At 48.5% G+C, this 22,710-nt stretch overlaps 1 protein-coding gene across 1 annotated transcript; it reads right to left on the reverse strand.

Moving 5' to 3' along the window:
* Positions 1-543: 543 nt before the first annotated feature.
* Positions 544-4,552, reverse strand: LOC126934433 (non-histone chromosomal protein HMG-17-like). Its single transcript, XM_050755236.1, has 2 exons — positions 4,279-4,552; positions 544-638 (listed from the first exon to the last, which is right to left on the reverse strand). Exons 1-2 carry the CDS (start codon positions 4,550-4,552, stop codon positions 544-546), a joined length of 369 nt encoding a protein of 122 aa, XP_050611193.1.
* Positions 4,553-22,710: the final 18,158 nt, after the last annotated feature.

The raw sequence follows: 22,710 nt of genomic DNA on the forward strand, positions 1-22,710 counted from the left end.
AGCCTGGGCGATGGAGCAAGACTGTCTCAAAAAAAAAAAAAAAAAAAAAAGACTGAAGTTGTGCCCTACCTCATACCATATGCAAAAATTAACTCAACATAAATTGAAGACCTAAATATAAGAGCTATTACTACAAAACTGTTAATAAAAAATACAGGGTAAGGCTTCATGACCTTAGATTTGGCCATGGATTATTAGATATGACACCACACGCACAAGCAATCAAAAAAAAAAAAAAGATAAAATAAATTGATGAATTTATCTAAACTAAAAACTTTTGTGCTTCAAGGGACAACATCAAGAGAGTGAAAGACAACACAAAGAATGGGAGAAAATGTTTGCAAACCATACCATATATCTTTTAAGGATCTAGTGTCTAGAATAGATAAAGAACTCCTACAACTCAACAACAAATAACCCAATTTAAAAATTGGCAGAGGACTTACATAGGTATTTCTTCAAAGAAGATATACAAAGGGCCAACAAACACATGTAAATATGTTCAATGCCTTTTGGTCTGACGTCTTAGCAAAGCTGTAGTGTTCACCGCTGCTCTCTGAGCTTCGCAATGCCACCCAAGGACAACAAGAAGGACGCCAGAAAGTCAGGCAGGAAAGACAAAGACCCAGTGAGCAAATCTGGGGACAAGGCCAAAAAGAAGAAGTGCTCCAAAGACATAGTTCGGGACAAGCTCAATAACTTAGTCTTGTTTGACAAAACTACCTAAGACAAACTCGGTAACGAAGTTCCCAACTGTAAATTTATAACCCCAGCTATGATTTCTGAGAGACTGAAGATTCGAGGCTCCCTGGCCAGGGCAGCCTTCAGGAGTTCCTTCATAAAGGACTTATCAAACTGGTTTCAAAGCACAGAGCTCAAGTAATTTACACCAGAAATACCAAGGGTAGAGATTCTCCAGCTGCTGGTGAAGAAGCATGAACAGGTCCAACCAACTGTACGTTTAGAAAAATAAAAGTTTATTAAATAAAAAAAGAAATATGCTCAATGAAACCATTAGTCAGAAATATACAAATCAAAACCACAATGAGATACTCACTTAAATCTATTCGGATGGCTAGAATTTTTTTTTTTTAAGAAAAATAACAAATGTTGGTGAGGGTGTAGAGGAACTGAAAGCTTCATACCTTGCTAATAGGAATGTAGAATGGTATGGTCATTATGGAAAATAGTATTGTGGTTCCTCAAGAAGTAAAATAGAATTACTGTATGACCCAGCACTCCAGTCCTGGGTATATGCCCCAAAGAATTGAAGACAGGAGTTCAAACAAAACTCATGCAAGAATGTTCCTAGTGGCACTATTCACAATAGCTAAAAGGTGGAAACAACATAAACATCCATCAACGGAAGAACGAATCAACAAAATGTGGTCTCTCCATCCAACAGAATATTATTCAGTCATAAAGAACAGCCCTAAAGTATTAGTACAAGAAGTGCTGACACACACTAGGACATGGATGAACCTTGAAAACATTCAGCTGAGTGAAAGAAGCCAGTCACAAAAGGCCACACGTTGTAGGATACCATTTATGTGAAATACCCAGAAGAGACAGATTTAAAGAGACAGAAGAAGGTAGGTAGCTGGTTTCCAGGGGCTGGGAGTCAGGGGAGAAGAGTGCCTACTGGGTGGATATAGGCTTTCCTTTGGGGGTGATGAAATGTTCCAGAAGTCAATAGCAACGAGGGTTGTACAGCTTTGTAAAAATACTAAACACCACTGAATTGTACCCTTTAAAATGGTTAAAATGGTAAATTTTATGTTATGTGTGTTTTACCACCGCCACCGCCAAAAACAAAAAGTGTGCCTAGGACACGATGGGAACAAAAGGAAGGTGGCCTTGCCTGCCAGGCTGAGGCCTTGGAGTCATCAATGATAAGGGGTAGAGGGTGGCATGGAAAGCCTCAAGGGTTTCCATGGAAGGATGGAAGGCATGAACCTGTGTCTATAGATGATGCTGAAATCCTGGTGAGGAGAAGCTGGGGAGCCACGGGCCTCCCAGGTTTGGGAAGCTCGTGTGTGTTTGTGCATTTCCTGTGAATAATATGAGCTGGGACTTGTCTGTCTTGGCTGCATCTAAACTGAAGACAAATTCTCCTCTGGTTTGGCAGGAAACATTTGAAGCTATTGCCAAGACATCTGTTTCATCCTTCTTGGCAACAAAAGGCATTCTGAGAGAGAGACTCAAGGCTGGAACTGGGGACGTCCATGATTCTTTTTCATTTTCTCCCGTGGGACTTTAAATGAATGCTCCCAACCTCAAGGAGCCAGGGCTGCAGAGAATCTGGTGTTTAGGGAGAGAAATGAGTTGGAGTGGGGATGGGAGGGCAGGTAGTGCAACCAGGTGAGGCCCAAGAATATCCTGAAAACCCAGACTCTGTGGCAGAGTCTCTCTCAGGGGATGGGGATGGAAGCATCTCCCCTCCTCTGCGACCTGCTTGGCTTCTGACATGAAGAAATTGGGGGAACTGGCCCAGAAGAAAGAACACTGGTTTTGGAGTCAGACAGGCTGGGTGTGAATCCTGCCTTGCTCGCTCTCTAAGCCACCTTGGGCAGTCTCTGTGCTCTCATCCGTAAAAAGGGTAATTAATGTCTACTCCACAGATTTGTTGTTGCAATTCAGAGAGGTGCTCACATGAAACGTGACCAGAGCCCAGCTTCCTGGAGTGGCTCAGGACATGCTCGTGGAATCCTCGAAAGAATTGGGCTGAGAGGCCACTGAGCCAGACCCACCTGTCCCTGGACCTCAGTCAACCTGTCTCTAACACCAGGGGGCCTGATGCTGACTTTCTATAATCTCATGACAGAAAACTCCATGCCCAAGGCTGTCCCGGGGCAGTCTTTAAAAGCAGGCTCCTTATTCAGGGGCTGAGAGAAACAGAATGCGGGGTGTAGACTAGAAAGCTACTGATTCTGCACCTGAGGGGTGAATGACCCCTGAAGTGTAGACTGCCTCTTAGACCATCCCCAACACTCCATGGGGAACAGGGGCAAAAGAGGTATCCTCAGCTACACTACAGCTCCTGCCTTCCAGAACCTCCCCTGAGTGTCTCAGACCCTTAAAGTCTGATGAATTGTTATTTAAATATTTAAACATCATCAAGACCACTTGTAGTTAATTTCCATAAAGGGAACCTGCAGGCCCCACTCATTTAGGATGTTGGGCACCTTCTGAGGGCAGGGGTCTTGGAGGGCCCTCTGGGAAGCAGTGGACTGGGCTCCTACCGAGTTCCAGAGCTCTCTAGACCCAGCGCAGGCGCACCGTGCATGAGCCGTAGCTGTCTCCATTTTAGGGAGATGAAGTGATTTGTGTGAGGAGCTTACATAGCTGGAAAGTGACTGAGCCAGAGTTAGAACCCATCTCTGAAAGGCCACGTAGGACCTGGGGTTCCCATTAACAGTCTACTGAGTAGGCCAAGTATGGTGGCTTTCATTATTTTTTTTTTCCAAGCCAAACTGTATCCAGCTTTATTAAAGATACTTTCCATAAACAATCATGGTATTTCGGGAAGGACATGGGCAGACAATCGTTAACAGTATACAACAACTTTCAAACTCCCTTCTTCAATGGACTACCAAAAATCAGAAAGCCACTATAAAACCCAATGAAGTCTTCATCTGACGCTCTGAACAGGGAAAGTTTAGAGTGAGGGTTGACATTTCACATTTAGCATGTTGTTTAACAACTTTTCACAAGCCGACCCTGACTTTCAGGAAGTGAAATGAAAATGGCAGAATTTATCTGAAGAGCCACAATCTAGAAATGGAACCACTGCTCTTTTGACAGGTGCCATCTCAGTGGCATCACTGGAAAGTCCAGGTTGCCACACTGGTAACCAATGACTAGAGGTCAGGTCCCAACAGATGTCTGGGCTTAAGGGAGTTAAGTCTATGCTGAAAGATGGAAAGGGAGAAGAGGACATAAAAACAAATTTTGTTTTCCATACCACAAGGCTTTCGTGCCAAGGTGGCCATGTGTGTTAAAGTCAGGGAATCCCTCCCCCTGGAAGCCAAGAGGAAGGCTCTCGAAACTAGAAGGGAAAGGTGTTTTCCCCACATCAATCCAGCTCTGGAGACATTCTATTAGTGACATATGGCCCTTCCCCCAAAAACAACAATGAAGTGTTCTGTGTGCTAACAATATAGCTAAAAAAAAAAAAAAAAGTAAAACAAAATTCTGCATTTTTATAAAACTTGTTTAAAAATAGTATTTCAAACTGTACAGTCACCAGAAGTACACAGTTATCAAAAATGCACACACTTCTCTTGGCATCTCCAACACTTTCAGTTTTCTGTGCCCCGTCTGTTTTGGCATCTCCATGTTCTGCAGGGTTTTTCCCCTCCTTGCCAGCATCAGCTTTTCCCTTTTTCCCTTTGGGTACCTTCTCTCCCTTCTTTGCAGGGGTCTTTTCAGGCTTGGGCTCTGGCTTTGGAGGAGCAGGTTTAGCAGACAACCGTATGGATCTTCTCTGTGGTTCATCCTTCACCTTGGCCTTATCTCCTTTAGCATCCCCTTCAGCCTTTCTCTCGGGCATGGTGGCCGCGGCGACGGCGGCGGGACATAGGTGCTGGACACGGCATGCAGCGGTGCGCGGGCTTTAGTCGGTCTGGGGGTGGTTCTCGCCTCTTCTTCACACTGCTGCGGTGGCTTTCATTGTTTTTTTTTTAAATAGCTTCATTGAGATATAATTCATGTACCGTATAATTCACTCACTTAAGGTGTACATTCAATAGTTGTATTATATTCACAGAGTTGTACAAACACTACCACAGTTTTATATTTTCATCACCTCTAAAAGAAACTCTATGCTCCTTAACCATCAAATCCCAATCTCTCTATCCCCTCAACGTTAAGCGATAACTAGTCTACTTTGTATCTCTTTCTATTTGCCCATTCTGGACATTTTATATACATGGGATAATATATTATGTGGATTTTTTTGGTAATTCTGACTTCTTTCACCTAGCACTGCTTTCAAGGGTCATCCATGTTGCAGCATGTATCAGTAGACCTGGGTCATTCCTTTCTAGGGCTGAATAACAATTCGTTGCACAGCTTTACCGCATTTTGTTGATCCATTCATTACTAATAAGCATTTGGCTTTTTTTCACCTTTTGGCTATCGTGAGTAATGTTGCTGTGAACATTCATGCATAAGTTTTGGTGTGGATCTATGTTTCCATTTCTCTTGGATATATACCTAAGAGTAAAACTGCTGGATTACATGGTGATGCTATGTTTAACTTTTTGAGGAACTTCCAGACTGTTTTCCAAAATAATTGTGCCATTTCATATTCCCACTGGTACTGTATGAAGTTTCCCATTTCTCCACCTCCTCCCTAACAATTGTTAGTGTCTGTCTTTTTGATGGTAGCCATCCTCACGAACGTGAAGTGACAGCTCATGGTGGTTTTGATTTGTATCTGATGACTAAGGAGGTTGAGCACATTTTTGGTGCTTATTATTAGCCATTTGTATATCTGTTTAGGAGAAATGTCTATCTAGATCTTTTGCCCATTTTTATATTGTGTTGTCTTTTTATTATTGAGTTTTAAGAGCTTCTTCTGTATTCCTGATAAACCTTATCAGATATATAATTTGCAAATATTTTCTCCCATTCTGTGGGCTATATTTTCACTTTCTTGCTAGTGTTCCTTTGAAGCACAAAACTTTTAAATTTTGATGAACTCCAGTTTATCTAGTTTTTCCTCAGGGGCTTGTGCTTTTGGTGTCATCGGCTTCCCAGTTTTTAAAAACAATATTTAACATAGACAAATTTGACCATACCAAAACAGTCTTCAGATTTCACAAACTGTATACAAAATGAGCAATCATAAGGATTTGAGAATCTGTTAAAGAGCTATTGATGTTTTGGTTTCTTCAAGCCAACGCTTTAAAAACTTCTTTATTATATTCCACTTTATCCCAAAAATAATTTGATGCCGCTTTTGAAAATTCAAATAAGTCAAAAAGATACCATAAAGAATTCTGAGCAAAATGAATGTATGCATCTTGCAATGAAACCAAAAGTAAATTCAGTGCATAGAATTACATACACAAGCTTCCCAGTGACCAAAGCAAAGAGGAAAATAGTTATTTATTAATATAAGATTTGCAGGCATATGACATAAAAATATATCTACAGTTTAGAGGAGGTGTTGCTCTTCCTGGCATGGAGGCCAGAAATAAATCCTCCCCGCGTGGCTCCTCCTAAAGGGAGAATGCGTTTGAATTTATCATCTAGAAGAGAGCAAGACCTGCTCTGGATGACCTCCCTGATAATCTGTCTCCTCACAGCGCAATTTCCTTTCCTTTGTATTCCAAACCCACATCTTTCTGTCTTCCTGCCAACAGTTTTGCCACGCACAAAATTGTCCTTGCTGTAGTAATCTTTTGAAAAACACACATATGAGCACCTCGCTTCCCTTCTTGAAATTCTTCAGTAACTCCCAACTGCCCTGATGAAATCCAAACTCTTCAACATAACTTACAGGACTTTTTTTTTTTTTTTTTTTTTTTTTTTTTTTTTTTTTTGAGACGAAGTCTCGCTCTGTTGCCCAGACTGGAGTGCAGTGGCGCGATCTCGGCTCACTGCAAGCTCCGCCTCCCAGGCTCAAGCGATTCTCCTGCCTCAGTCTCCCGAGTAGCTAGGGCTGCAGGCGCGTACCACCACGCCCGACTAATTTTTTTGTATTTTTAGTAGAGACGGGGTTTCACCCAAGGCTGGTATCGATCTCCTGACCTCTGATCCGCCCACCTCCGCTTCCCAAAGTGCTGGGGTTACAGGCGTGAGCCACTGCCCAAAGGAGCCGTCCGTTTTGGACACTTCCCCACTCTGGATCCCAGCTTGCCAGTACCTTCACTTTGAAACCCTGTATTAGTCTCTTCTTATGCTGCTAATTAAGACACACCTGAGGCCAGGCGCAGTGGCTCAGACCTGTAATCCCAGCACTGGCTAACACGGTGGAACCCTATCTCTACTAAAAATACAAAAAATTAGCCAGCCGTGGTGGCGGGCGCTTATAGTCCCAGCTACTCGGGAGACTGAGGCAAGAGAATGGCGTGAACCCGGGAGGCGGTGCTTGCAGTGAGCCGAGATCGCGCCACTACACTCCAGCCTGGGCAACACAGCGAGACTCCGTCTGAAAAAAAAAAAAAAAAAGACACACCTGAGACTAGGTGATTTATAAAGGAAAGAGGTTTAATGGACTCCCAGTTCCAAATGGCTGGGGAGGCCTCACAATCATGGTGGAAGACAAAGGAAGAGCAAAAGGACCTCTTACATGGCGGCAGGCAAGAGCGAGCTTGTGCAGGAAAATTTCCGTTTATAAAATCATCACACCTCGTGAAACTTAAAACCAGGAGAACAGCACAGGAAAGACCCGCCCCCATGACTCAATTACCTCCCACTCGGTCCCTCCCACAACATGTGGGAATTATGAGAACTACAATTCAACATGAGATTTGGGTGGGGTCACAGCCAAACCATATCAAACCCTCCCTCAGATCTGCGTTCTCAGTTTACTCACACTTCTAACAAGTAATTGTATTTTTCCAAGATGACGGCAGATTAGAAGCACCAAATTAAAGTGGCAAGGAGTTGCTGTAGAATACTGATACTGATGGTTTATCAGTAGTGAAAGAAATTGGAAAATTATAAAAAGCAAGTCTAGATACTTAGTAAGGGAAGTAATCTGAAGCTGCTTAGTGTAGATACAAACCCTTCTGCTTAGCCAATAGCCCTAAAAATCAGCATATTATGTGTTATGGTAGAATCTGCACCCTTCACAGTGATGAAGCTAATGATAAACTATTTTTACTGTACTCAATTGCAAGAAGGCATGAGAATATACGGTACTATTTAGAATAATTTTCTTATACACTGGTTAATGTAAAACAAATTTTTAAGTATTAGTACTTGAATTAATAAAATACTAGTGTAGGCCGGGCATGGTGGCTCAAGCCTGTAATCCCAGCACTTTGGGAGGCCGAGACGGGTGGATCACGAGGTCAGGAGATCGAGATCATCCTGGCTAACACGGTGAAACCCCGTCTCTACTAAAAAAAAAAAAAAAAAATACAAAAAACTAGCCAGGCGAGGTGGCGGGCGCCTGTAGTTCCAGCTACTTGGGAGGCTGAGGCAGGAGAATGGCGTAAACCCGGGAGGCGGAGCTTGCAGTGTGCTGAGATCCGGCCACTGCACTCCAGCCTGGGCGACAGAGCAAGACTCCGTCTCAAAATAAATAAATAAATAAATAAATAAATAAATAAATAAATAAAATAAAATACTAGTGTAAAAGAAAGTTTCCCTCTCCAAAACAGTGCCCTCTTGTGGGTTTCATTAACTGAAGTTCGACTCGAGAGGCAAAGAATGACCACTCCACCCTAGAATTCTCTGCACCAATTTTTAAAAGAATAAAACAATTTTGAAATGCAAGAGAAACAAATGTTTTTTATGAAAATACAGATAAACCAAAAGAAAAAGAATTACACAGGATCTCACTTTTCAAAGATGACTACACCCATTTTGAAATATTTTTCTTCTATATTTTCACTGTCTATACATATGTATATGAGTTTTTAAACAAAAATGTTGCTTATTTACAGTTTTTGTGAACTTGTTTCCACATATCATGAGGATTTTAATGTAGAAAATACAATCAGCATCGTTGTTTGAATGTCCACAATCCGTGCTATTTTATGGCTGGTCTGTGTGTTATGCAAACGTCTGTTGAACATTTGCGTTATTTCAGATTTTTCTGCTCCTTCTCTGATTCTGGGTCCCAGGGTGACTTTGTGGCTGATGCTGGAACCATTCTCTTTGGTTTGCTGGGTTCTCTGTGACTTGAAAGCATGATACATCTCCTGCTAGGGCCGTTGCAACTTGTAATAATGGCGCTTTGTGGTTTAATGAGAACAGGGCTCTATTAATCCCTCTTTGTCTGACCTCAGCCAACCTCGCCCTCAGTAGAAGCAGGATTCTTAGGCCCTTGGGACCCTATTGAGCTGTTGTCATAGTGATTGGTGCCAGGGGCAGGGTCACTGGGCCAGTGTTCCTAACCAGACCATCTCTGTCTTAATGACACCCGTAGATCATGGTTGTTCATTCGCAAGCGTGGCAAGTAAAGGGGCTGACAGGCTACAAGGCCAGCGTTTGGTCCGACTGCCACAGAGACTGGGCTGTTGAAGCTTTCTGAGGCCTTACATTACTCTCCCCAGGAAGGAAGCTTAGCTGATTTGGCCAAAGAGCCCCCAAGGGCTCGCCTCTCAGGCCCCTTAGGGCTCGCATCTGGAATCAGCTCTCACTGCTGTAACTAAGGCTCCCGAGGAACGAAGGCAGGCAGACTGCCTGTGACTTCACAGAGTGGAGCTTCTTGTCACTTGATGGCAGGGCTGGAAGAACCTTGGAGATTATCAGGCCTGTCTCCCTGGGGAACAGATGGGGAAACTGAGGCATGAGGAGCTGGACCTGATGCCGGCATATCGAGGGCACAGTGCTAATCAGGCAGTCCCTCCCCACCTCTGAAGAAGAACACGTTTGGAGTCTCTTGTAAAACAATTGTTATTTTTACTGTAAGCTTTTAAAGTCAGATCTTTAAAAAAAAAAACAAAGAGAGAAAGAGAGAGTGTGTGTGTGTGTGTGTATTATACAAGAAGTCCACGAATACATTTTCCTTGAAAATAAAATGGAACGTGGCAGATAAGGGTCAAAGCCCCTTTGACCTCTGTCCGCAATCCCAGCCTGTCTCCAGAGATAGCATCCCAGTTTGGTGTGTATCCAAATCTGATTTTAAAATACCTAAAGCTCATTTGCCTGCCTTGGGTGGCCTGGACAATTGGGGTGACACAGGCCACATCCCTAACTGGGCATGAGCCCAGGCAGCTTGCTGGGACAGCGGGCATCCATTGGCTGCCTGTGGCTGGCAAGACTGCCAACATGGGATGTACTTCCCTGCTCCAGGCAGGGGGAGGGAGGAAGAGTGGGACTTGTGGGTACTGCTGTGTCCTCACTCACCCTGGGGCCAGGACAGCTCCTCCATCTTCTTGCCCCAGTTCCTGTTCCAGAATCCCAACAGCACCAGTTACTGGCCCCGATTGGTTGCCGGGAGTCTGAAAAGAATAGACACACATCCACCAGGGTTTAGCAGTATCTCCAGCAGGCCACAAGCCCCCAGGGGTGGTGCTGAGGTTGTGGGCTCCTGTGCTTGTCTCTGGCTTCCATCGACCTCACCCCATTCCCCCCACCCCCCACCACCCTCCCTAGCATCTGTCCCTTCCCTCCCGGGACCCCTTGCCAGGGAGAAGCTCAGCTGACCATCTCAGTACTCCCTGGAGACGAAAGGGGGACGTTTACAAGAAGAATATAAAGAGCACAATTACATATTCAAAGAAGTAAATCTCACATGATAGAAATTCTCACATTGACCCCAAGTCATGGGGAGGAAAGAGGCTTTCCTGGCATACCAAGTGGGAGGATCCCCACCCCTGGGCCACAGACCAGTACCACTCCCTGGCCTGTTAGGAACTGGGCTGCATAGCAGAAGGTGAGCAGCAGGCCAGCAAAGCTTCATGTGTATGTACAGTCACTCCCCATTGCTGGCACTACTGCCTGAGCTTCGCCTCCTGTCAGATCAGCGGCCGCGTTAGAATCTCACGGGAGTGCGAGCCCCATTGTGCATGCGGGCCCTTGCTCATGCAGGAGATCTTGGTTGTGAGCTCCTTATGAGAATCTAATGCCTGACGATCTGTCACTGTCTCTCATCCCCTGAAGGTGGGACCATCTAGTTTCAGGCAAACAAGCTCAGGCTCCCACTGAGTCTACATTATGGTGAGTTAGATCATTATTTCATGATATATTACAACGTAATAATAATAGAAATAAAGTGCACCAGAAATGCCTGAATCATCCCCAAACCATCCCTCCGTCTCCAGTTTGTGGAAAAATTGTCTTCGGATTTTTGTCTTCCCTGGTGCCAAGAAGGTTAGGGGCCGCTGAAGTAGGGGACCTGACCCCTGACTTTGAGCTGCCTGACCTACCCAGCCAGGATTGTCCCTCCTCACCAGGGCTGAGCCTGGCTCTAGGCACTGAGGCAGAAGGCAGCTGGCTCCCCTGCCAGCCTCTCATCACAACCCAGGAAGGATCATAAGAATCGTGAAAACAACAGCAAGGGTTTACGGGCCGGGAAACAGGAAGCAGGTCTTCTTTCCTTGAATCCTCCTAGTCCCATTCTATGAGAAACATCTCTGATTTCAGTGCAAACTGTCTAGATTTCCACAATAAATGCACAGATATCATAGTCAGCACTTTTCGGGGTTGTTTTTCTTTAATCAGCAAAAATCTTTTTTTTTTCCTCAAGCAAAAAAATCTTCCCCAGAGCTTTGACATGCATGGCATATAAAATCAGTGAGAGGGGAGGTTTCTCCACGTGGAGAAGTCTGCTTCGCAGAGGTACTCTAATGTTCTGTGGAATCGCTGAGGTTTCTACAGCACAGTTTGATCACCTCTCATGGAAATCAACTTCCTTTTCTTAGAGCTGAGAACGCCAACGCGGAAGGTGAAGGCTTGCTGAAACTCCCAGCAAGTCGGTGGTAGAACAAGGAAGGCCCAGGTCGTCTGGAGCTCCGTCCAGGGCTCTAAAACCAGTACAAGACCTTCCTTAGCCTGAAATGATAAATTTAGACAAAATCAGAGCTATGAGGACACTTTACTAGTCCGAGGTTGTCAGGGGACTGGTGTTGCCGTAGTTACCCTGGTCCAGGAAGTGACCTTTTGCCCCAAAGTCCTGGAACAGAGGCCTGCTTCCTGCTGGGCTCAGGGAGAGGGTCAATGAGGGGATGGCCAGGACTGTGTCCAAGGGCCTCATGCTGCTCGTGGCCTGTAAACTCCATGTTCTGAGGCCATGTCATAAACACGGAGGGGACCCTGGGGCCCTGGGGTGGCGCCCTGTGTCTTCCCTGGGCCTCCCTTTTAAGGGATGACTCCAACTCAGCCCTTTTATGTGGCCTCAGTGGGAGCCATGGCTGGATCCTAAACACATTCAAGTTGCCCAAATCACACCCACGGAGTCCAGGGAGCCATGGCACCTACTGGCTGCCTCGGGTCTGCAATGAGCGGTTCTGATGGGGCACCTATGAGGGTCCAGCCCAGGAAACACAGAGGAGGAACACCACCAGGCCCTGAAGGAGCTGAGACTTGTGTGTGGGACAAACAGGGAAACGGGTGCTTCAGACACAGCAGAAGGAAGGCTGTGATGGGGAGGAGGACAGAGTATAGCACAGAAAGGGGAAGAAGGGACCACTGCCCATGTAGGTGGGTGGGGGGAAGAGGTCAAAGTAATTCTCTTAGTCCTTTCAGGCTGCTATAAAAACTGTCATAGAATGGGTGATTATAAACTACAGAAATGTGTAGCTGGCAGTTCTGGAGGCTGAGAAGTTCCAGGTCAAGGCATCAGTTGATTTGGTGCCTGGTGAGGGCCTGCTGTCTGGTTCACAGACGGCTATCTTCTCGCCATGTCCTCACATGGTGAAAGTGGCAAGGCAGCTCCCTGGAGCCTCTTTTATAAGGTCACTAATCCTATTCATGACAGCTTCACCCTCATGACCTAATCCCTGCTCTAAGGCCTCACCTCCTAATACCAGAGCCTTGGGGGTTTAGGTTTGAGCAGATGAATAGAATCTTGGAGGAACATAAATATTCAGATTGTAGCAATAAGCTTCCTGGAGGAGGCAGTATCTTAGCGGGGGTCTTGAAGGAGTTTTGACAAAGCAGCAAGTATCAAAACACTAAAGGGCCAATGCAGGAGCAGGAGGTATCTGGTACACCCAGAGGTGGGATTGGAGCAGTGTCACGGAGAAGGAGGGGAGAGTTGTGAGAGCTTTAGAAGTTTGAGTCACATCCTGTGGGTCAGTGGTTTTCAAGCTACTGTGCCCTAAGGAGCCCTAGGTTTGGTGAAAAGGCCTCAGAGCAGGAGGTAAGCCCGGGACCACTCTGCTTTATATTCCAGGACTCCACACAGGATCACCTTTGAACTAAGGTCCCAGTGATTAAGAAAGAACCTGGGAAACTGTCGTCAGCCATGCGGGAAGCTCTTGTTGGTTAGTCTAAGGCTCTGCCTCCTGGCTATGATCTTTTTTGGGCCACTTGGAGGTGTCAGTGGCCCCAAGAGGCCTCCTCCCCTGATGGGCCATGACAGATGGACGTGACCGTCACCTCTGCCCACTTCCCTGCCCAGCAGGCGACTGTGGAGACAACTCCAGCCAGTGGCTTCCTTGGCTTTGAGGCTAGTTGTCTGTGGTCTCATTTGCATTTATGTCACAGAAGAGTCAGCAGGAACCAAATATAGACCTAGGGAAGAAACCAGCCATGTCGAGGAAGGGCTGCAGCACAGAGCAGGCTGCAATCCCTTTGTGGGGAGTCAGACAGGCAGGCATGGGCTGTGGCCAGAATCATCGGTTGCTACAGGATAGGCAAGGCTCAGCCCAAACCCTCCCTCCTCCAGGAAGCCCTCCTGCTGCCTCAGGGAAACGTCTCCCTCTTTCTGTGCCTATGTGCCTCTGTTAGAGCAGGAGTCACTGTGAGGATGACGATAATAGCGATAATAGCGTTCTGCTCCTGGTGAGTGCCTGGTGAGGAGTTTTCTACGCATGACCTGGATCCCCAGGGCACCTTTGTGTGGATTAGAAAAGGATCCTCCTTCCTGTGGGTAGACACAGCTCTGCCCCAGGGTAGACACAGCTCTGCCCCAGGGTAGACACAGCTCTGTCCCAGGGCCATGGCATTTCTGCAGGTTGCAGCCATCTGTCCAGCCTGAAAAGGAGACAGCTGCTATGATCTCCGCCCACAGCTGGGAAACTGAGGCCCATGTCACATTAGGGCACCTTCTCCCAAGGCTGCCGAGGCTCTCACTCCCTGATCCAGCTGTGCTGGCTACAAGAATGTCTCCCTTGTTCAGGTAAGTGGCGTGCCAGGCTCTGTGTCTATCCCGAGAAGACGCTATGGTCTGAGTGTTTTTGTACCCCCGACAACGTGTATGTTGAAATCCTCACCAGCAAGGTGAGAGTATGGGAGTGGGGTCTTTGGAACAGACTGGGGCATGGGGCAGAGCCCTGCTGATTGGGATTCACGCCCTTATAAAGGAGGTCTGAGGAAAACCCGCGGCACCTTCCATCACATGAGGATGAAGCAAGACAGCCGCATCCAGGAAGCAGAGAGCCAGCTCTCCCAGACACTGGAGCTGATGACACCTTGATCTGGGACTTTCAGCCTCCAGAACTGTGAGAAATACGTGTCTGCCATTTCTAAGCCACCCCATCCGTGGTATTTTGTTGTAGCAGCCTGAATGGATTGAGACAGGGGACCTCACTTCCAGCGAGTCTCAGAGGGCACTTGGCTAGGCCCAGCTAGAGGCTGGCCTTGTTGCTGCAAATCCTGAGCCAGAGGACAGCCTCCGCCACCAAGCACTATGGCCAGCTGAGAGACAAAACACAGAGCAGGGTCCTTGCCTAACTGCCCTGTGACTTCAACCCCAGCGTAGGGAAGGAGCCATCACTCCATTGGGTCATTGATGCCTTCCCAGCAGGAAGGCCATACCAGCTGCCTCAGATGCACCAAAGTAAACTCAAAAAGGATTTGTGATGCCATCAACCACTCATTTCAGACTCATTCACCTCCTCCAGGATCTTCTCTCTATCATCAGGCGTCCACAGACTCACTTGGACGTATTGCCCAAAGCCCACTCACAAAGCATCTAACCCAGCCTTAGCACACCTGGGCCCCCACTCTCCCCTACACCCATGGCAGATGTCGCTAATGGATCACCACCCTTGTTTCCTGTTAAGCCTGGATTGAACCTCAGAATTCTTCTCAACCCAGTGCCACAGCCAGAGCCATCTGAGTTGGAATGTGTACGATGCAACCTATTGTAGCCATCCCCGAGGGGATCAATGCCCAGATTTGAGATGACAAAACTGGGACCAGCAACAGGAAGGAAATGGTGCCAGTCACAGAGCCCATTGGCAGCAGAGACATGGCAAGAAGGCCATGTCCCTCTTCTGAAATGAAGGCTGTGGAATCAGGGAAGTTTTGGGGAACTCCTCACAGTTAGTGTTGCAGGCCCTGGGGCAACTCTTGTACATTCCCTCAATGCCTGCCCTGGGGGCCCATATCCCAGGCTTGAGTGCATCAAAAGGACCCACTCTGCCATCCCCCCGGCGGCTCCAGGGACCAGCAGGGGCAGCAGGGCAGGCCTGACCTTCATACACAGTTCACTGCACACACTTGGCTAAATGTGACCAGGGTGAGAGCAGGCGCAGTGGGGAAGGATGTGGGAGGAAGGGTCAAGGGCCTCTGGTGACTCATGATGTGGGCTCAGGGACTGTTTGCTGAGCCAACATGTCAAGCTCGAAAAGAGGATCACCAGAGGCTGAAGTGTGGGGGCCTTGTGAGAATCGAAGTACACCAGGAGCTCAGAGGTGGGTCCAGCATGTTCTGGGGGTGTCTACAAAGGCTCTGGCAGCTCAGAGTTCAGCCTGAGCAAACTCTTGCTCATTCATTCACTCATTCATTCAGCCAAGGCCGACTAGTGTCAAGCATTGTTCTAGCCGCTGGGACACAGCAGTGAACAAAACTGACAAAACAAGCCTGCGGCCTAGGGGAGGGGAGACAAAGAACCACATAAATGAGAAGGCCGGCGTGTGTGATGGTGACGAGTGCTAGGGAAGAGAGAAGGCAGGTGAGGAAGAGGGAGTGTTCCAGGAAGGTTGCAAGTTTAGACAACGTGGCCAGGGTGGGCCTAGTCATACAAAACAATCGCTAAACCTGACGACAGTGATGGAGGAAGCATGTGGACCTTGGGGGAGAAGCCAGCACCTGCCAAGGCCCCGAAGCAGGAACATGGTGTGCTAGGGAGACGGGGGGCGAGGGGGAACAGGGCTGGAGGTCAGGGGTGGTGGGATAGACAGCGGGAGGTCGGAGGTCAGGGATGAGGCCAGATCCTGAAGGGCCTCGAAGCACAGAGTAATGACTTGGGATTTTCCTTAGGGAGGTAATATCGGGTTGAATTATTCCCCCCAAAAAAGCCATGTTCACATCCTAACCCCTGGAATGTGTGAATGTGACCTTATTTGGAAAAGGAATCTGCAGATGAAATTAAATTAAGGATCTCAAGATGAGAGAATCCTGTGTTATCCAGGTGGGCCTTAAATCCAATCACAGGTGTTTCTGTAAGAGACACACAGCGGAGAAGAGAAGGCCACGTGAAGGCTGAGGCAGGGATCAGCGTGGTGCTGCCACCAGCGGGGGAACGCTAGGAACGGGAAGAGGTGAAGAAGGACCCTCCTAAGGAGCGGGGTCCTGCTGACACCTCGACTTCAGACTTCTGGTCTCCAGGGCTGTGAGAGGAGACTTTTCAAGCCACCCAGTTTGTGGTCATTTGCTATAACTGCCCTGGGAAACTGATCCTGATGCGGAGCCCTTGGAAGCTCTTGAGCGGAGGAGGGACATGCTGTCCTGGGCTTACTCCTGGCTGTGTAGGAAAGTCTGAGCCGGGCAGGGACAGAGCGGCCAGGGAGTCACTGCGGTGATGCAGGTGAGTGACGGCTAGAAGAGCGATGGATGGAGGAGGTCAGAAGAGAGGGACAAGTCCAAAAGGGGAAGTCGGAATGGGCGGGGTGGGGCAGGGGAGGTGGATGGCCAGACGGAGAATCCCTTGAGGAAACCCAGGGGTTGTGATGGATTTTGTGATGCAACCTCTGCCTCCCAGGTTCAAGCGATTCTAGTGCCTCAGCCTCCCAAAAAGCTGGGATTACAGACATGCGTCACCACACCCGGCTAATTTTTGTAGCCCTCTGGGGGTTGCGGATCTGGGCACGTATGCAAGAGGGGTGCTTGGGAGAACAGTGTGACCAAGGGAGGTGTCCTCCTGGAAACCTTCACCCCAGCCTAGAGGCACAGGATAGGAACCAACTTCCTCCAGGGCCAGCTTTCTGGCCTCAATGCTGGGGCTGTTCTGTCCTTGGACCATCCATGGGACATGATGTTGAACCATCCCCCTAGGACCCATTAGCTGCTGTCAGATTTTACAGCCTCCCCCATGCAGCCAACCTGGGGTGTTCGCTGCTCAGAAACTCTCAGAAGGATTACACAGGGCCAGGTGCAGTGACTCAGGCCTGTAATCCCAGCACTTTGGGAGGCGGAGGTGGGCAGATTGCTTGAGGCCAGGAATTCAAGTCCGGCCTGACCGACATGATGAAACCACGTCTCTACTAAAAATACAAAAATTAACTGGACATGGTGGCACATGTCTGCATTTTTGGGAGGCTGAGGCATGAGAATCACTTGAACACAGGTGGCAGAGGTTGCAGTGAGCCGAGATCACGCCACTGTGCTCCAGCCTGGGTGACAGAGCAAGACCCTGTCTCAAAACAAACACACACAGTGGTCATCCAGAGCTCCAAAGGCACGGAAAGTGTCAGCAACATGTGTGGCCGGCCAGAACGCTGACAATAAACACCTGGCCCTGGTACCACGGGCAACTTCCAAGTCTCGGGGCTCCCAGAATCCGAGTGCTTGTGGCTCTCTGGGGCTGGTGGCCACACCCATATTTGAGGCTTTTTGTGGTCTGGTGGTGCACAGCTTCAAGCAAGACTCAATCCCGTTTCCACGAAGCAGGAGAGAGGCCTTGGAGTGTGCAGGGAGTGAGTGCCACGGGATGGCTGTTCTTGCCTGGGAAGATGACAAAAGGGCTCTTTGCTTGGCAGCTCCCATGGAGGAAAGGGCTGGCGGCACCCCAGGAACACAGGCACAGATGGAGGCGTCCCTCTCCAGTGGCTGGGGTGGGCTCTGATTCCGCCTCCTGCATTTGGAGCAGCTGTAAGCTATCAGGGCCTGGCTGGCTGGCTCCAGGCCTCCCAACGTGACCAGCCTGCCCGGCTATCCTGGCGTGAGGCTGGCATTCCTCCCATGGGCTCTGCAGTACTCATCATCAGGGCTCCTGCAGCAGCATGGGGACCTGGGCAGCCTGATGGACAAACGCTGGGCTGGGAAGTAGGGAGATGCGGTTTCCTGGATTCCCTTCCCTTTATTGAGTAGGAATCTTTGCACCTAAACAAGTCTGTGTAGAGTCCAGATTGTGCTCTTTGTCCTTGGTCCAGGAGGTCCATCTCTTTGAGCATCAGTTTAATGCCAAGGAGAGACAATAAATTGCACTTTCCAGGGTCCCAATAAGGATTGCCAAAGTTGGCGTCCTTCGGTGTCTAGCCTAGCTCAGGCGCCCAGGTGTTTGATAAGTTCTCACTGGATCCACACCAGCTTGACTCTGGATTTGTGGAAATTCACAGGGGCCCAGCTGTCCAGCCTGGCCCAGCCACACGTCCAGTTCTGCCTATGAGAGAACCTGTCAGATGGGCCAGGCCAGGCCATGAGGAAGAGGTAGAGTATGGGGACATGACCTGATGAAGTTGACAGAGCAACAACTGGAACAAGAGATCACCAAGGGGAGCGAGGCCGGGTGGCTGCTCCAGGATGAGGGGGTGAGGCAGGGCCCACAGGCATCGGGTCCCATTGTCCTTCTACAGAGAAGGACAGCCCTGAGAAGCTATGACAGTCTGTGATAGAAGGTGGCTCCAGCCTCAGCAAAGAGCAAACAGACGATGCCCCTCACACACCACTGGTCTCTCCTGAGACCCTGGAAGGCTGGGTAGAGGTGGAGCTCACAGCTGACTCAGAAGCGAGGAAGATATGGGGAATGAGGATTAGTCGCAAGTCTGGGGCCACAACTGCACCAAAGAACACACACAGACCCCGGGGGTGCAAACCACTCGGACAGGAAAACCAGGGCCAAATGCCTCCAGCCTCTACCTCAGCAGCCCCATCTGCCTGCCTGGAGGGTGGGCTGACTCCAGCACGGGCAGCCTGAGAGCTGCTGAGACCTGGGTGGTCTCTGACGTGCTACCCTCCTTCATTCATTCACTCTCCAGATGTTAATTGAGCATTAACTCTTCACCAGACTCCTGGACACAGCAATGACCTGAGAGCTGCTGGGACCCATTGGTCCAGGGGGAGCTACTGGGGAATCCAGGACCCCCAGGAGTCTCAGTCATCTCTCTCTTCATGTGAGGCAGGAAACCCTCAACTGCTCCCACCCCAATTCCCCCAAAATCCCGCCCTCCACCCCTTCCAGCTGTGAGGAGTTCCCCTCCCCCGGCTGTGAGGAGTCCCCCTCCCCCGGCTGTGAGGAGTCCCCCTCCCCCAGCTGTGAGGAGTCTGGGTCCCACAGCTGCAAGTCCTCCAGTTCTGGAAGCAGCCCTGTTCAGGAAGGGCATGGTCCGGCCCATGCCTCACTACCTTAGGATTTGAGCCACTTAGAATTCTCTATCCTCTGAATCTCAGGGTTGTGCGTGCTTATCACCCTAGCACTTGGTGTTTTCAGATCTGCAAGAGACCTTAGAGCTAACACAGGCCATCCTCACCCTTGGAAGTTGTCCAGCCTTAGCGACTAGCTGCCGCTTATGGGGATCTCGTTCCTCAGTCGATTTTCAGAGTCAACCGATGCCAGGTCTGATCTCTTCACCAGCAGCCTGTAGCAGTGCCTACCCAGCATGCAGGGGAGCAGAGCTCATTGACAGGGAACATGTGAGGAGCCCCACGAAAGCTTGGCTTCTAGGTCATGTTCCATAGAGGTTTAGTGTCAAGAGTGCGGGAGGTTGGAGGTCTTGCCCATGTCAGAGCCCCCTAACAGCACAGTTTCAGAGAGACATTGGCACCCTGCAGGGCGCTCAGATGAGGATGTGTTGGACGGTGAAGGCCCTGGTAGTGACCATGAGGAGTGGCTGAACTTGGGATGGGCTGTCCTGAGAAGTGAAGGCTCAGACTGGGGATGTACTCATTGCTGACAAATCTATGTACCCATATATGCAAAGCAGGGCTAGTGGTCCATTCTGTGGCCCCCAGGGCAAGGCTAAGGCTCAAGAGGGAGCAGAAAGGAGAGAGAGTTTGATGCCCGGATGGAAGAGATGGACAGACAGGTGCTGGTTTAGTGGTGACTTTGGGCCTAGCCCTGCCGCCTCAGTGGTCAGCATCTGGTCCCCTCTGGAGATCATGAGACAAGCACGAACACCCTGGACTTCCTCCACCTGGCAGCCCTCCCCCTGGGGAAGTCAGGCTCTCAGAATGCTGAGCCTGCCTCAGCCTGGGACCTTGGGGACAGGCCTCTGTGAGGTTAGGGGGACCTCAAGCAAGCCCTCTGAGTAGAGATGTCCTGTGCCTTCGCCTCACATGGCTTTAGAGAGCTTGCTTTTTGAGATGGTACTGACAGGCCAGAGAGGAGGGCAGAGGAGCTGCAAGCTGCCACGTGGGCTGACGTGAGCTCCAAGGAGGGAGCTGGAACCCTGGGGCCTTGTGAGCTGCCAGCAGAAAAATCAGCTTGGAAGGCCGGGTGTGGTAGCTCACCCGTGTAATCCCAAAAACATCGGCTTTGGGAGGCCGAGGCAGGACTTCAGGTCAGGAATTCGAGACCAGCCTGGCCAGTGTGGTGAAACCCCATCTCTACTAAAAATACAAAAAAAAAAAAAATAGCCGGACGTGGTGGCAGGCGCCTGTAATCCAGCTACTGCAGAGGCTGAGGTGGGAGAATCACTTGAACCCAGAAGGCGAAGGTTGCAGTGAGCTGACATGGTGCCACTGCAATCCAGCCTAAACGACAGAGCAAGACTCCATATTAAAAAAAAAAGTCGGCTTGGAATAATTCAGAAGACACTGTTTCTTGGTGTGAGATAAAAGCATGTCTATTATTTCAAAAGTAGCCCTTATTGTTTGTTCCAATTATAGAAGTAATACATGCTTGATATAGACAATTAAGAAAATATAGAAAAGCATAGACAATTAACATCACTTTTAATCCTGTCGCCTATTGTAAACTATATTTTGGTCCTTTTTTTTTTTTTTTTAACATCTTGGAGAGACAGGTCCGCTTCCCTTGGTGACCAGCTTGGGGTGCCCTAGTGTTCACAGGCTGGTCCCCGAGGACTGAATGAGAGTGCCTCCTATCTCCACCCCAAGGTGTCCCGTGTCCTGGGTGGAGGAGACTGTGGAACGGCCAGATGGTTGGTGGAAGAGGCCTGGACGTTCAGGCAGGGAGAAGCTTTCTTTCCCAGAACGGAGCTGCCCACGCATGACATCCCCTCTGCCAAGGCACTGGGCTCAGTGGTCAGGCTCCCAACAGCTCCTGGCCACTTGGACTGCACCCCTCACAGTTGTCTGATTCTATTTTTTCCTTTTTTTTTTTTTTTTGAGACAGAGTCTTGCTCTGTTGCCCAGGCTGGAGTGCAATGGCGCGATCTTGGCTCATTGCAAGCTCCGGCTCCTGGGTTCAAGCTCCGCCTCCCGGGTTCATGCCATTCTCCTGCCTCAGCCTCCCAAGTGCACAGTGGTCTGATTCTTAATCCATGGTCTCTGATACTTTCTGGGCTACTGACCTGCCATGGGACCATGGCCACTGTCATTGGTGAACCCAAACATCCTGCTCTCCTGCGCTCTCCCCGTCAACCTTTCGCCAGGCTCCTCCCAGGTTCCCAGCCTCACCTCTACCCTCTGAAACATTAAATGGGCTCGTGGTATCCCTACCATCCTCAGGAGAGCAGGGGATGGTGTCAGGGTCTTGCTCTCCCTGCCATAGATGGGTGTGGTTGATGGCCATTATGTTTCTATGTGGCCATGTCATTCATTCATCTACACATGCTTTCTAAGACTGGGCTCGTACTCTTTGCAGCCTCCTTTTTTTTTTTTTTTTTTGAGACAGACTCTTGCTTTGTTGCCCAGGTTGGAGTGCAGTGGGAGATCTCCACTCACTGCAAGCTCCGCCTCCTGTATTCACACCATTCTCCTGCCTCAGCCTCTCGAGTAGCTGGGACTACAGGCACCCACCACCACACCCAGCTAATTTTTTGTATTTTTAGTAGAGACAGGGTTTCACCGTGTTAGCCAGGATGGTCTCGATCTCCTGACCTCATGATCCACCTGCCTCGGCCTCCCAAAGTGCTGGGATTACAGGCGTGAGCCACCACGCCCAGCCGCAGACTACTTTTTTCACTTTCATTTCTTTTCCTTTGCATAAACACTCTTCGAAAAGACCATTTTAAATGACTGTGTCCTATGATCATACAGACATATCATAATGTATTTATTCACCTATTGTGGAATATCTGGGCTTCCATGTTTTACTATTCAATACCCCCTTTATCAATCATCTTTGTACATAATTTTTTGGTCTGAATTTCTCAATGTTTCCTCAGAGAAAATTTCAAGACATTTACATTTTGTAGTAAAATATCCTTGATATGTGTTGCCAAAATGTTTCCAGAAGAGTTGCCTCTGACTTATATGCCAGCCTCAGCCCAGGTTTGAGAGGGCCGGTGTTATGGTCTACACCAGCGTATGGTAACACCAACAAAGCTAGTCTCATTATCTGAAAGAGAAATAATGGTATTTCAAAATTATAATTTATATGATTATTAATGAAATGCAAATATTCGTACTTATTAAGCCATTTAAAACTTTCTTGGTTGATTATCTGTTTTCTTTGCCTGTTTTCCTAACAAGGTTTTGATGGATTTATTTAAAAATCATTTGATGAGCTCCCTGTATGTTGTCATTTTGATATCTGTTTCATATACGTGTTGCTTAATTTTTGCTTTTGGA

This window comes from Macaca thibetana, chromosome 13 (genome assembly GCF_024542745.1).
Source record: "Macaca thibetana thibetana isolate TM-01 chromosome 13, ASM2454274v1, whole genome shotgun sequence".
NCBI classification, from domain to species: domain Eukaryota; kingdom Metazoa; phylum Chordata; class Mammalia; order Primates; family Cercopithecidae; genus Macaca; species Macaca thibetana.

Coding starts and splice junctions, on each gene's coding strand:
- LOC126934433 (XM_050755236.1), bottom strand. CDS start 4,552: ATGCCCGAGAGAAAGGCTGAAGGGGATGCTAAAGGAGATAAGGCCAAG. Junction 639..4,278: donor TGTTGGAGATGCCAAGAGAA/GTGTGTGCATTT, acceptor CCTTGTCCCCAG/ATTTGCTCACTGGGTCTTTG.